At 39.5% G+C, this 15,972-nt stretch overlaps 2 protein-coding genes across 6 annotated transcripts in view; both read right to left on the bottom strand.

Moving 5' to 3' along the window:
• syt14a (synaptotagmin XIVa) overlaps positions 1-15,972 on the bottom strand; it is a 69,968-nt gene that overhangs the window by 46,739 nt on the left and 7,257 nt on the right. The gene's annotated exons all lie outside the window — the stretch shown is intronic.
• Positions 3,174-15,971, bottom strand: LOC144053852 (uncharacterized). Its single transcript, XM_077568740.1, has 5 exons — positions 7,029-15,971; positions 6,901-6,951; positions 6,742-6,813; positions 3,981-6,630; positions 3,174-3,689 (listed from the first exon to the last, which is right to left on the bottom strand). The coding sequence occupies exons 1-4, from the start codon at positions 7,404-7,406 to the stop codon at positions 6,544-6,546; spliced, it is 588 nt and encodes a 195-aa protein (XP_077424866.1). The 5' UTR covers positions 7,407-15,971; the 3' UTR covers positions 3,174-3,689; positions 3,981-6,543.

Below are 15,972 nucleotides of genomic sequence, written 5' to 3'. Positions count from 1 at the left end.
GTATCGTATCGTATCGTATATCGTATCGTATCGTATCATAGGATGGTAGTGTGTAGGATGACTCTGGTGGTGAGGAAGACAAAGATAGCAAAGGCAGAGCAGAGGATGAACTGATGGAAGCTAAAAAAGAAAGAGTTGTATGACTTTCAGGAAGAAGATGAGACGGTCAGGGGGCGCTTCCAAATGACTGGACAACTAAAGCAAATGTGATCAGGAAGACAGGTCCTTGGTGTGACATTGGAAGGAAATGAGATGAGGAGACTTGGTGGTGGAATGAGGAGGTGCAGAAGTGGATCCAGAGAAAGAGGTTTGCTAAGAAGAAGTGGGACACTGAGAGGGCTGAAGAAAGTAGACAGAGTACAGGGAAATGCAGCGTAGGGTGAAAGTAGAAGTGGCAAAGGCCAAACATGGGGTTTACGATGACATGTATGCTAGGTTAGACAGTAAGGAGGGAGAGACTGACCTATAGAGGTTGGCAAGGCAAAGACACAGAGATGGGAAGGATGTACAGCAAGTTAGGGTAATAGGATAGGGATGGAAGTGTGTTGACAGATGTCAGTAGTGTGATGGGAAGATGAAAAGAGTACTTTAAAGAGTTGATAAATGAGGAAAATGAGAGAGAACGAAGAGTAGAAGAGGTGACTGTTGTGGACCAGGAAGTAGCAAAGATTAGTAAGGATGAACTGAGAAGGGCATTGAAGAGGATGACGTGTGGAAAGGAACTCGGTCCTAATAATATAAATGACTGGGTTGTTCAACAGGATCTTAAATATTGAGAAGATGCCTGAAGAATGGAGGAGAAGTGTGCTGGTGCCCATTTTTAAGAACAAGGGAGACGTGCAGAGTTGTGGCAACTACAGAGGAATAAAGCTAATGAGCCACACAATGAAGCTAAGGGAAAGAGTAGTTGAAGCTAGACTGAGGGCAGAGGTGAACATTTGTGAGCAGCAGTATGGTTTCATGCCAAAAAAAGAGTACTACAGATGCAGTATTTGCTTTGAGGATGCTGATAGAGAAGTACAGAGAAAGTCAGAAGGAGCTACATTGTGTCTTTGTAGATCTGGAGAAAGCTTACGACAGGGTGGACAGAGAGGAACTGTGGTTTTGTATGAGGAAGTCTGGAGTAGCTGAGACATATGTTCAAGTGGTGCAGGACATGTATGAGGACTGTAAGACAGTGGTGAGGTGTGACGTAGGTGTGACGGAGGAGTTCAAAGTGGAGGTGAGAATACATCAGCGATCAGCTCTTAACCCCTTCTTGTTTGCTATGGTAGTGGTAATGATGACAGACGAGGTTAGACAGGAATCTCCATAGACTATTATGTTTGCTGATGACATTGTGATATGTAGTGAAAGCAAGGAACATGTGGAGGAGAAGATAGAGGCATGGAGGTTTGCCCTGGAAAGGAGGGGAATGAAGGTTAGCCATAGCAAGACGGCATATCTGTGTGTGAATGGGAGGGACCCAAGTAGAAGAGTGAGGTTACAGTGAGAAGAGACCAAGAAAGTGGAGGAGGTTAAGTATTTAGGGTTAACAGTCCAGAGCAATGGAGAGTGTGGAAACAAAGTGATGAAGCGTGTGCAGGCAGGCTGAAAAGTGTCAGGTATGATGTGTGATAGAAGAGTTTCAGCTCAAATGAAAGGAAAGGTTTATAAAACTGTGGTAAGACCAGCAATGTTGTTTGGTCTGGAGACAGTGGCACTCAGGAAAAGACAGGAGACAGAGCTGAAGGTGGCAGAGATGAAGATGTTGAGGTACTCTTTGGGAGTGACCAGGATGGATAGAATCAGGAATGAGTACATCAGAGGGACAGCACATGTTAGAGGCTTTGGAGATAAAATCAGAGAGGCCATACTGAGATGGTTTGGACATGTCCAGAGGAGAGATAGTGAGTATATTGGCAGAAGGATGCTGAGTTTCCAAATGCAAGGCATAATGTCTCGAGGAAGACTAAAGAGGAGGTTTATGGATGTAGTTAAAGAGGACATGAAGGTAGTTGGTGTGAGAGCAGAGGATGCAGAGGACAGGGTTAGATGAAGGCAACTGATTCGCTGTGGCGACCCCTGAAGGAAAAAGCCGAAAGGAAAAGAAGAATCACCATCCAAGCATTTTAGTTGGTGAGTTTTGGCGTAACATAGTTCTGCTTTCTGTTATTTTCTTTAAAAAACAGTCAATACACGTATATTAACTCTTTGACTGCCAAAAACGTTTAATAACGTTAAGTGAAATCCTATGGAGGACTGCCAAAGACGTTAAAAGACGTTTACTATGTTTTTTTTTGGGGGGGGGGGGGGGTGGACGGGTGGATGAAAGCCTTGGCCAGCTGTGCTGAAAGTATCAAGCGGATCTAGTTAGTATAATGACTATTTTTGGGCACTAGATGGCAGCGATGACTCTCTTTGGACAAGATTGGGTAGGCGTCAGTAGAAGACGTGAGGCGGAGCTAGAGTGTTGAGGGTAGAATGGCTGAGGAAGCGAAAATGGCGACCTGTTGCAAGCAGCTCACGCTTGAGCATTTTTTTCAAAGACGAAAAGCATCGACCAATGCTAAAGAGCACATTGATGACGACGATGATGATGATGGTGACTCCGAGGTTGACGCCGAAGTTGGAAGCGTTGACGCTGCGGCTTTGATCACATCATAAAGCCTCACCGGCTAGCGATGCTAACGCCGGAAAACGCGGAGCACAACCGAGCACTTCTGCACAGGCGGACGTTCAATCGGACGACGAAGAGTACCCCGTGTCCAATCCATATTCATCGGAGGAGTGGGTACAGTCTGATCACGGAGAAGACACTGGTTCTGGACTACGATGCCACCATGAATGGAGTGGATAAGATGGATCAGAACATCTACCACCCGGTATAGGAAATGAAGGACATGTGGAAGCCAGACGTAACACCACCGTAACGTCACCGTATCATGATCCTGATATTAGACTTGATGGCAACATGGCCAAACACACACAGCAGTATATACTTGCTATTCCCCGGAAAAAAAAGCCGGCAAGAAAGAAAGTGTAGCGTCTGCACGCGAAGGGGCAATCGCAGTGAAACTAATCTGTTGTGCAAATCCTGCTGCGTCCCCTTGCACGCAGGGGAGTGTTACACAAAAAGAGAAACTGTAGTTGAAACATCCACACAATTGTAAATAGTACCACAGTTGCACACATTTGTAAATAGTTTGCCAAATTGTTTTGTCAAATTGTTACACAGGGATGTGATTTGACCAAAGTGAAATTATCTGAAAATTTAGCCGGGGGTCTGGGGGCCGCCGGCACCCAGCTAGGTCCAGGGCAGTGCCCTGGTGGGGGGACAAGGGGGGCGAAGCCGGAGCTCATGGGTTTTCCGTGTTTTTAAGTACTTTCAATGCACTCACATGACAAAGAAATAGACAAAACAACAGCATAAATTTTCAATGTATATTGAACTATCCCATATAAAATGGCAGTTTTAGTCAACTCAAAATCAGTCACATTCAAAAACATTGGACTGCCTTTGCTTTTAAAAACTATCACTGAGAATATCATCATATCTAACTAATGTGATTGTAGGATGCACTGGTTCTATCCATGGACAGTCCATTCAGAGCTTTTGGATCCCTTGCCAGTTCCTTTGCCAGTGTGATGAGCTTTGGGGCCATGGTGAACGGAAGAGAATTTTCGGCCAGCACTCCCAACAGCATTGCCTGAAGAATAAAAGAAATTTAACAATAATCAGTAAACAATTAAATAATTTAAATAAATATTTGAATTATAATCCAAAATGTCATGCGACCAAAGTAAATAAAAAAGGATTTAGTCTAAACTTTCATGCACATTCACGTCAGAGTATTTATTATGGTAACAAAAAATGTTGAAAATTAGCTACAAAATAATAAATTATCTTTAACCATTGGAAATAATATTTACCATGCAATAAATCATTTAATCAATCATTCTTAATTTAATACATAATGCATAACAAAAACATAAAATACCTCATGCAGCAAGCTCTGGTAAAAACACAATCATGCATTCGACTAAGATCATCTCTGTAACTGCATACATCAAGACAGTCAACATATTGAAACCTGAAAAGTGCAAACATGATCATTATTATGTTATAATATTTTCGAAAAAAAGGGGAAAACTGTCAAATTAATTTGAAAAGTTTACCACCTACCTCAAAATTCACGACTCTATCAGCAACTGGTACAGGTTGTTGGGGTGGATCATGTCTCTCTATTACCGCTTCCGATTGAGATGTCAATAAGGGATGGAGGCCGTAAAGTTTTGGAGTTTTCGTTTGGGCACCGAAACTTCCAGCGATGGAATAATTTGTTGTTCTTGACTGGAGTTCTTTCACGTGTTTTTTGCTCTTTGCGTGACTTTCAAGAGCTTTGAAACCTCTCCCACCATAGTCAATGGTATCATGGCACCAAATGCAAAGCGCTTTCCCGGCACGATCGATCTTCCGAATAAAGTCACTGAACAAATTCGTCACAGTCTTCTTTCCAACATTTGTAGATATATCCTTCTCTAACCAGTCCCATCGAAACTTGTTTTTTACGATCTTGTCAATTTCCTTAACTCGCGGTGCATCTTTGCGTTCGTTCACGGACATCTTTCTTTAACTCTTTGACTGCCAGACGTTTTCAAAAACGGGTTGTCCCCAGTGCCAGCCGATTTAAGCATTTTGACTGATCTTTCAAGGTCCACAGAAAATGTTGTGTTTGGACTATGGAAACACACTTACTACCAAATGAAAGATTGGACTCTCATCTTTTATCAGAAAAAAAAGTTTGTTTCTACCTTATTCCGTTCTTCAGCAATCAACAATAGAATATAGGTTAGTTTCACCGAAATGCTCTGTTTTGAAACAAAAAATGGAGAAAAAGAGCTTTTTGTGAAACGATGTTATTTCATGCACTCTAGTGAATTCTACACTTCTTTTTGTCCTTAAATGATGCCACAAACACATAAATAGTGCTTTACTTCTGTAATACACCACCACCAAAAATGAGAAAGTGTTTTTAGTTTGCAAAATAACAGTTTATTTACAGAACAGCGTAACAATTTGACAAAGTATTTACAAAGGTGTGCATGTGTGACTATTTACAATTGTGTGGAGTTTGAACTACACAATTTTTCTTTTTGTGTGGTATACAGTGAAACACTCCCCTGGGTGCAAGGGGATGCAGCAGGATTTGCACCACAGGTTTGTTTCCCTGCGAATGCCCTTTCGTGTGCAGACCCTACACTTTCTTGCTGGCTTTTTTTTCCGGGGTGTAGCAGGAATGTGTTGCAGCGTGTGCTTGGCCATGTTGCCATCAAGTCGGCTTTCAGGATCATTATGTGGTGACCTGGTGTTTTGTCTGGCTTCATGTCCTTCCATCCCAACTTCCTCCTGGTCTCGTGGCAACAGCCACCCTCTCACCACCTGCTGGATGAACTCCAAAAAATGTTGACACTTCCCAGGATTTTTTGCTTTGTGCAATATGTATGCATTGAACATGCATATCTGGAACATATATGCAACAAACTTTTTGTGCCACTTCAAAGTTTTACGTGTGAATGGGTGGTACGAGATGTTTTGATCCATCTTGTCCATTCCATTCATCTTGGAATTGTAGTCCACAACACAAATGGGTTTTTGGAAAGGCACTTTTTTTTTTTGTGCCTTCCGCCACACCTCCACTGTCCGCATTTCATCTTCATGAAATGTTGTCACCATCCTCAACAAACGTCTGCCATGCCACAATCAAAACATTCGTGTTGTACCTTACCAGTTTCCCCCCCACCCCAAGGCCAGTGTTGGTTAGGCATGTGATCTCACTGGGTTCACCCCTGTTTTTCCTCAGCGTTCCACAAACATTGGTACGTGCTGCCAGGAGACGTTCACACAAAGCAATCGAATTATAAAAATTGTCCATAAATAGTGTGTACCCATTTTCTGGCAGACGATCCAGTAAGTTGAACACTGTATCAGGGAGAGAACAACTAATACCAACATAGGGTTGCATATTAAAACAATACCCGGTTTGGGAGTCACACAAAATGTACGATTTGATCCCATATTTGATCGGCTTTTGGGGGTTGTACACCTTGAACGAAAGAGGTCCCTGGAAACTCATCATTCCCTCATCAATGCAGATATTCCTGCCCGGTTGAAACAGTTCCTTGAACTTGCTTACAACGTGATTGAACACAGGACGAATTTTAAATAGTTTGTCGTCTGAAATGTGTGTCTCGTTGTCGTTGAAGTGCAGGAAACTCCAGATGAGCTGGAAGCGGTTTCGAGGCATCGCGCAACTGAAAAATGGTGTCGTCTCTATTTCATCCTGAGTCCAATACATTTCTATACTGGGCTTGTTTATATACCCAGTAAGAAATTGCAGTGCAAAAAAAGTTTTGAGTTCGGACACAGACACTGGCTTCCAAGCATGACTCCTGCAGTGTGGCAGATTTTCAGCCCGTTTTTGCATAGACTGGCGTGCATATAAGTTTGTCTGATCAGCAATGTGCTGCAGAAGCTCGTCCGTGATGAAGAGTTGCAGGAAGTCAACTGGCCGGGTCGAATTCAGCTCTGCTGCGGCACCTCTCGGTTTGGCTGCCAGCCTGCTTCATGCCAGCCAGAATTTTTGGGATCTGCAAATATACATTTCAATATCATATAATATTCATTTTAGATCAGTGTGATGCAATATATATATATATATATATATATATATATATATATATATATATATATATGTTTACCTTTTTTCTGGGATCCACTGGTCGATGGACCTTTATTTTGCTCACTCTGAGGAGAGTCACTCTGAGCTGCAGCTGAAAGAAATATATACAATTACAATAATATCGAAAGACAGTTTTCTTTTGTTGTTGCGGTGTATTGAAAACACTTTTTTTTTATACCTCTCTTTGTCGTCTTTGCAGTGGGACGTCGCTGTGAGCACGATCCGCGATCTATGAATTGCACATTCACGTTACACGAGGTGCTAGCAGCGTGCCGGAAAAGTATCTCATAGCAAGTTTGTGCTTACCTTCGCAGTCTTCTGCGGATAAAAGACTGTCCGAATCACTTTCTCAGATTGTACCCACTCCTCCGAAGAATATCCATCTGACTCAGGGTACTCTTCGTCGTCATCCGATTCAACGGCCTCGCGTGCAGAAGTGCTCGGTCGTGCACGACGTTTTCCGGCGCTAGCACCGCTAGCCTCTGAGGCCTTAGGACGTGATCGAAGCTGCCGCCGCGTCAACGCTGCAGCTTCGGCGTCAACCTTGTTGTCACCATCATCATCCCCGTCGTCATAAACGTGTACTTTAGCACTGGTTGATGCTTCTCCTTTTTGAAAAAAACGATCAAGCGTGAGCTGCTTCTTACCACCGGTCGCCATTTTTTGTTTCTCCTCAATTCTCATCTCCTGCTCGACGCTCTCGCCCCGCCTTGCCTTTTATACTACTGACGCCCACCCGATCTTGTCAAAAGAGAGTCATCGCTGCCCTCTAGGGGCCAAAAATAGTCATTAGGCTCACGAGACCTGCTTGAAACTTTCAGGACAGCTCCGCAAGCCTTCCCAGCACCCGTTTCAAAAAAAAAATAATAAAAAATGGGAGGACGTCTTTTAACGTCTTTGGCAGTAAAAGAGTTAAACACCCGGCAAAAACGTGTGAGAAATGAACAATGGCATACTCCTATGCCTTTATAACAAGCGCGTTTATTGGTCAACACGGAGACTTCAGCCAATCGCAAGATCCGTTTCACTTCAGCCAATCGCAAGATCCGTTTCATTTCAGTTACAGAAACACTAAAATGGAATGCTGTAGAGACGAAATCGGAAATTTTAAATTTTTATTTTTGGAGATAAAAAAAGCGGAATTCCGCGAATTAGCGGAAAAATCACATCCCTGGTTACACTGTTGAATGTAAATGAACGTATTTTGCTATCAAAAAACACTTTTTCCATTGTTGGTGGTAGTGTTTTACAGAAGTAAAGCACTGTTTACGTGTTTGTGGCATCATTCATGGGAAAAAAAAGGTGTCAAATTCACTAGAGTGCATGAAATAATATCGTTTCACAAAAAGCTTGATTTCTCCGTATTTTGTTTCAAAACAGAGCATTTGGGTGAAACTAACCATTTTCTATTGTTGATTACTGAAAAACGGAATAAGGTAGAAACAAACTTTTTTTTCTGATGAAAGATGAGAGTTCAATCTTTCATTTGGTAGTATGTGTGTTTCCAGAGTCCAAAAACAAAGCCAACGGCATCCCTTTTCTGAAAACGCTTGGCAGTCAAAGAGTTACAGTTTTTTGACGAACATGGCATGCTTTTTTGACAATGATCCCTTTGATGAAGGTGCTCTCTAAAAAGAGAATTGATGAACAGATATAATTGTTGACCAACTTAATAAAATTTCTTAAATGGTAACACCTGATTGAATTGAATTAATACGAAGTGAATATACTGTATTAAGTTGAATTCATTATGAGTTCATTAAAGTTAATATATTCAATTAAATTAAATGAATCCAAAATTTATTAAAATTATATATTCACTTGAAATAAATTAATCCAAAATTAATCCAAAGTGAATATTTTAAGTTAAATGAACTCATAATTAATTAAAATTAATTATATTCACTTTGGATTAATGTAATTCAATCGCATGTTAACAAGTAAATCAATTTTATTAAGTTAGTCAACAATTTAATTTGAAATCTTTAATTGGTTCAACAATTCTATTTTTAGAGTGTGCAGGTTGCATTACTGCGCAGAAAATGAAATATTCGTTGTGAGATGGTTATCAGGCTGCGCATAGATGTTCTGGTATTTCCAGACAGTTATCTTTTTGAACGGTACCGTTTCACATCACAGTCCATCACCTACATACACAACTTAATCCGTCCTTACATTTGTAACATTACCAGCCGTACGTTGTCATGCGCTCACATCACAGCATATGTTGCGTGTTGCGCTCCGTTTTTTTCTTACCTGTTTGAATAATGTTTTTATATTGTTGCTGTCAAGTGCGCTTCTCCCCTGCAGGATTGCACCTAAATGAAATCAATTAATAAGCTATCATTCAAACAGGTTTCCCCTGTAATATTATTGTGATTGTAAAAGACTACATTTAAATGTATGCATTGACCTGAGCAGCAACATTCTCCCATGCCGCCTTCCACTCTTTTGCCTAACGATTTTTCCTAGAGACATATTCAAATTCGCCATACAATTACATTAAGATTTCCAGTTTAAGATGATGATGATGATGCCCCCCTCTGCTTCCCCGTTGCCATGGTGACTCGTCGAGTCAGGGCACTATTGATGCAGTCTTTTTAGACTTTTTTCAAACTAACTCAAATCAGCTGTCGTGGTACTGAAAAACGCAGAGTTTCCTATTTCAGGGTAGGTCAACTCACTGTTCAGGGTTAGTCTCAGAATTTGTTGAACCTGCTTTGTGAAATGGACCCCTGAACTTAAAACTAGCCACCATTACATTCAAAACAATTAAATGTGAAAATAAGCAATAAATCCACAAATAAATAATTAACATAAGTCGTTTTACTTTGTCACCATATCTTTGGTGACCAGGACTATTAATAAAAACAAATTGTATGACAGAAATGTAAATCATTAATACTGTAATTAAATTACACATAATTAAGATGATTATAGATTAGCACACAATCAATACAACCATCACTATACACATCTGAACTGTTAATCTCTTGGTATTTTGGAGAAGAGTTTATCAGAGATATTGGGTTTTGGGATTTTTTTTCTATGAGAAGGGATCTGATGAATTGTCAGAAGGAATTGCAAATTTAACAGGATCAATTATTGATCATTGTCTGGTGTGTTTCAAGCACTGTGCAAATCTCAACACGCTAATCTAGCAGGAGGGTTTATGGCAAACCACTAACTGAATTGCAGTCAAGGTAAAATAAGGTTGTCATACTTTGTACTCATGCTTCATTGTTACATATTTCAATTGTGCTTCCTCCATTATGTCTTATCTGCATGGAGACTGTTGCCATGTTGAATATCAAAAGAAAAGAAAAAAAATCTCACAATCACAAGGACACCCACTTTCTCCACGGGCAGGCTGAAGCACTCTCACCAGCGCTCCTATACACACTCCCACGCATGTTCTCAGAAGACTCGAGCATGATGCCACTGCACTGATTAAACACACACAACAGACCCAAACCCAACAAAACTATAATACGAAAACAAAGCAATGCTGTTTAATAGCCTTAAGAAAAAGCGCACCTTGGCATAAATACAATTTGAACAAATGGTTCACATGGAGTACTATAGTCTGGGGCCCTCTGCCATTTCCCTGCCTAGTACATCAAGAAAACTGAAAAATTATTACTTTTTTTAAAATTACTTTTTTTATTATTAAAAAAAACAAACATTTCACACTTACAGATTGTATTTTATATCTACAATATCCCAAATCCAAAAGTTTGCAAGATAATTTGGGGTTGAAATGAGCAGTAGTTTTGTTGGTCAGAATTTAATGTTGATTTTGATTGGTCTGTTTTCTCATTAACGCATTAAAATCCCCCAAAAATAAATATGTTTTTATACTTTGCCCTGCACTCCCCAAAACGTATTTATACGTTTTTTAATAGTTTTTTTTTTTTTTTTTTTTTAATGTATTTATGCTAGAGCATACAGAAGGCTTTGATGCAGCTTCTGACCTGAAGAGGTCGCTCAAAGCAATGGTAGTTATTACAACAACAAAAACGGCTAGCAGGTGGCAACAGAGTATAAGAGATCAACCAGGGCCATGTTGCAACAAGCTCTTTTTCCCAGTGTTTTCAACATGTTACAGTGAAGTGTGGAGAGTGTGAGTAATATCTGAGAGAAGCCAGTTGTCTGAACTGATGTTGACGGTATGTGATTGTTGTTTCTTTTATGTAATATATGTATTATTTAATTTGTACTGTATTTTGTCATTTTGTGTAGTGTTGTATATTTTTGCAGTTGATAATATTGTATATTATTTTCTCTGAGAAACTCGAATGACTCGTAACTTGTGCCAGTAGGCTGAACTGATTCTTTTTGTGTGTATGTGTTGTGATATACAGGTTATTTTAGAGTTATGGTTAAGTATGAAGAACCAGTATTCTGAACTGTTGTTGACAAAGTGATTCATTATTTCTTGTGTTATGCTGCTCACATACAGATATTTTATAGGTTGAAGTTAGAGCGAAGATTAAAGAATCAGTATAAGAGTATTTGTTCATATATTTTTGATAAAAGCCAATACACGGAACTGTTGAATGATTGTTTTTTTATGTTACAGTGAAGTGTGGAGAGTGTGAATATTCAGAGAAAAAACATTTTGTTTTTTTATATATATTTTATATTTTTGCAGTTGATAATATTGTATATTAGTTTCTCATACGTTCTCTCTAATATGTTTTTTGTCTAAAATATTTATTTTTGAGTAATTTGTATTTTCTGCACATTTTTGGGGAATAATTATTTGTTGCATTTTTATATTTACTAATATCTAATATTTGTATTCTCACTTTCTTTTGATCAAACTTTTTTGCACCATAGCTAGCTAATATTTTTGACAATACACACATGAAGCAGTTTTGCTTTGATTCTCGTTAAATACTGTATATTATTCTTGTTGTTGTTGTTGTTGTTATTATCGTTGTTATTGTTATTATTGTTAATGTGTATCCAAGTTTTTGGGGTTAGATCCAGTTTCACTTTGCTTTCAATGTGTCCAGTTACAAGGTAGTGAAAAAAACACCTTGTGGGATTCTCTGTCTTCATACCTTGTCAAACGGTTGAAAATGTTGCAATTAAATAAATGTTAAAATTGAATGTGTTGATCGTTAAATTTCTTTCTAGGTTCTGCCTTAATCAAAATACTGTATTTGCAAGAAAGCTATCAACTACAAGTAGCAGGATGCAAATTAATGTATGCTCACCAAATACGTTCAGCGGTAACAAACATTAGCATTCTGTATATACTATGCAACATGGTTTTTCATTCTTTTTTTACATTAGCCAGTGTGATGATTAAATGTCTTTTATGATATCACTATTCACTGTTCCTCTTAATCAGTTAAATTTAAAATATTATCACTTTCAGTTAAGCCCATGTCTCACTCAGCAACTCAGACTTGCGAGGGTGCGTACGTAGCAATAGTTTGTTTTCGTCAGGTTTCATTCAAGACTGCAAAACGTTGCAAAGACGTTCCAAAACCATTTTTATGTTCAGTTTTTCTTGTCGCCATTAAATTTTGAACATGTTAAAAAAATTCTTTGCGACTATAAAAACGTTTTGCAAGCATAAAAATGGGTGATAATGTTCTGGCAAATACTCTTGGCAATGTTTTGCAGTCTTGAAAGAGACCCGACGAAATGCCATCACTTGCAATGCGTGCACCCTTGCAAGCCTTCGCTGCTCAGTGAGACACGGTCTTAACTGACAAAAGCACCGGTAATAAAATGTTAAATATAAAGAGGAACAGTAAAATAGTGATACCGTAAAATACATTTTTAGACGTTTGAAGACATCTTCAGACATGTGAAGACATCTACAGATGTGTGAAGATATCTTGAGACGTGTGAAGACATTTTGAGACGTCTCAAGATATCTTGAGACATCTCAAGACATTCATATTTCCAAGAGATCTTAGGGCATCTTAAGGCATTTTAAGACTCGAGTCTATAGACACGTCTTATAGACATGACTTGACTTTAGAAGACATCTCAAGACGTCTCAAAAATATGTCTTAAGACATAACTTAAGATGTCTTGAGACACGTTGATGGCTGAGTATGACATTTGTGAATAATTATGAAACTTAGCTATATTCTAATGCTAATTGCTGCAAAACAGAAACAGATACAAATATACTTTTTTTGCCTGATAAAGGAATAGACTCTAATCTTTCTTTTGGTAGGTTCCATGTTTGTATAGCAATGGACCACAATATTCTTGCAAAATCAGTCCAAATCCAGTAAAACAGCCGGAAGCGAAGGGGGTTGCTTTAGTGAAAACGTCTCTGAGTGAATGAGCTAATATAAAAAATATTCAATATGAAATTAATCTTCTCCTTAATTATCCTTAATCTGATATGGAAAACAGCTTCCCCCTGATTGGTTAGCTCCCAATATATGCACGACTTGTGGTCACCAGTCCTCATTATGTTAGCTCTGTTGGAATTCAGCGGACCAGAATTGTGCTGTAGTTGACACATTTCGTGGTGGATGGCTTTAACAAATTTCTGCTTTTAAACGACAGCCACACATTCACTCACATTGGTCAGTTCCCTCTGGCATTGAGATTTGAGACCCATCTAGAGACAGCTTTGTTTGTACCGCACATTCCCCTTCAGAGTGCTTGCCAAGGTGCCGCCATGGAGCTGGAAAAATGTTCCTCCAGGGGGACCAGGTCATTGGTGGAATTGTAGCCGACTGCAGTGCATCCACACGTGACCGTGGCAGGGCGACAGACCGTTCCCCATGGAGGAGCATTTTTCCACCTGCGTAGTGACACGGCGGGACATCGCAAAGACCAGATGGGTGTGTGTATGAGTGGCTGTGTCACTTAAAACCCAGAAATGTATTATACCATGTGTGAAATATAGATTAGCTTGGTGATGCCATCCTCCACAAATTGTGCCCAACAAAGCAAAATTCAACTCAAATGTTTTAGACGCTGTGTGGTGCCGCCGTCAGTGATTTTTCCCGAGTTGAGTGGCCGTGTAGCATCCACGAAGTGGGCATATACTTTAATAATGAGTCATGATCTTAAGTCATCACGGAAACAAATTAAAATCCGTAAATTTTTGCACAATCTGCAGGCTTTTTCCTTTCAAGGGTTATTGCATGCAAATGACAAACAACATAGATGTAAACCTTAAAGGGATTACATACACATGATTAAATTTTATATTTGACACCATGTCAATGTAATTTTTTTAATGAAATATTAGGTGTTTTGCTGGTTCTTTTTCTAAAGTGGAAGTAAAACCCCCCCCGGTTCAGTAAAAACCCCGCCTATGCCCGTGAGGGTTGCGGCGCCCCCTTTGGTCCATGCGGCTGATGCCGAAGCTCTGTGTTTAAACACTCCTCTGAATGGCCACGCAAGCCATCAATTCTTCAATAAACATTTGAAACCAAATGGCTCCTTGCCGCAAAAAATCGAGGAGGGGAGGAGAAGGGAGAGGCAAGAAAAAGGAAGAAGGGGGAAAAAAATTCTGCGGGTCGGGAACCTACTGCTTACAGGGCGAGCGTGCTAACCACTACACACTTGTTCAGTAAGGTTTAACAGCGCAAAGGTTCTACTTGTATTTTACAGAAGTGTCAGCCAGAACTGGGATTTTAAGACGGCCAATTGTCATTGCACTTTGGCATTGCAAATGTGAAGGATAATTGATTTATTTGAATTCATTTGGACAGAATGTTTACTGATAAAGGCTACTTTTGTTACTATCCCATGGAGGTCTCAGAGAAAGTGGGCGTGCGTTTAGTCCGCAGAGGCGGTGCAAGGGGTGGAGCCGCACCTAATGACGTCATACAGTGAGCACCCACTCATTTTCTCAGGTTGGGAGGGGCTGGTGCTTGGAGAGCAGAATGACCTCGAATTTCTCATAGAGAGGCGAATGGAGGAAAACACCACTTCGGTGTTTTTTGGTGAGGACTTAGCAGTATAACCTGGCTAAAAGCTATTTAAAAAAAAAAAAAAAGTTGTTTTTTTATGTTTAAACCATGTCACAGAATCAGTTTAACATATAGTAAATTATGCATAAACGAGTGGGGGGGGGTGGGGGGTGGGGGTGAATGATGGATAGCCCGGTTAACATGGAATGATTAAAAACATTCAATGTCTGTAACTATTTAAAAAAAATCTATAATACATGAATTTAAAAATTTACATCTGCAGCAATTCTCAATAAACAAAGCTGTGAAAGGGCTAGTGGTGCAACGGATCATCATTGATCCGTGGTCGGATCGGATCTGCCCCACTGTTCGAATTACGCCTGATCCGCGGATTGGTTGGTGAATGAAAAAAACAAAACAAAAACAAAGTGTGCATCCACAGTTGATACCATTCTGACATGTCAAGGAAGCTGAAACATACTCAACATAACACACTAAGCCTAACTTCAAAATAAAGTTGACCAAATACAGTATTATATTGACGGCAATACAAATAGCCTTAGTACACTTTTACTTTTAAGTTTGCCCACGTCATGGCGTGATGGCTAGCTTGACTTCCCTTTCAGATGTTTCTATATCGTAGTTGACAAGGCAGTTGCGAGCATATCATCAACACAACGCTACCCCTAACTCATGTTCAATCGCTAATTTAGGAGGCTAAGAAACCGCTAATTAATTACGCCGTCATTTTGTGGCTAGCAACTACTTGTTAACATGACCACCGAGTGTCTGGCTGCTGGCAGGTTGTGTTCCTAAATCCTAAATGGCTATATTGTACATTTTGAATTGATTGTTGTTGTTGTTTTTAATGGAAAAGGCGCTTTACAAAATAAATGACAACACTAAATCCTATATGGCTATATTAGACATTTTGAATTGATTTTTAGTTATTTTTTATGGAAAAAGCGCTTTACTAAATAAATGAAGACAAAGTACTATTTAGCTTTCTTTTCTTTTTTTTTTGCTGATCCAAAAAATGATCCGATCCGTGACTCAAATAATTTATTTATTTTTAACAAATGACCAGGAATAGTGAGCCATTGTTTAATGTTCCACATTGGCCTATTTTGAGCTTTACAAGACAAGCAACACATGTGGCACACGGACAAGCAACACATGGCATAACAAAACACAACAAGGAGGACACAACAATGACAAGGACGATCAAGCTTAACATGATAGAATAAAATGCGTTTGTGGTCATTGTATGGTACTGAGACAACAAAAAATTATCAATGATAATAATGGAGAGGGCGGTGCGAGAGGTGTGGTTTGGGGTCAAA

This window comes from Vanacampus margaritifer, chromosome 1 (assembly GCF_051991255.1).
Source record: "Vanacampus margaritifer isolate UIUO_Vmar chromosome 1, RoL_Vmar_1.0, whole genome shotgun sequence".
Lineage (NCBI taxonomy): Eukaryota > Metazoa > Chordata > Actinopteri > Syngnathiformes > Syngnathidae > Vanacampus > Vanacampus margaritifer.
This window is presented reverse-complemented; position numbering and strand designations above follow the sequence as displayed.

Bases quoted from the DNA above. Each gene is read 5' to 3' on its own strand.
- LOC144053852 (XM_077568740.1), bottom strand. From the start codon at position 7,406: ATGAGAATTGAGGAGAAACAAAAAATGGCGACCGGTGGTAAGAAGCAG. The intron at 6,814-6,900 runs GTATAAAAAAAA...TATTTCTTTCAG, and splicing joins TGCAAAGACGACAAAGAGAG to CTGCAGCTCAGAGTGACTCT. The intron at 6,631-6,741 runs GTAAACATATAT...GTATATTTGCAG, and splicing joins CAGTGGATCCCAGAAAAAAG to ATCCCAAAAATTCTGGCTGG.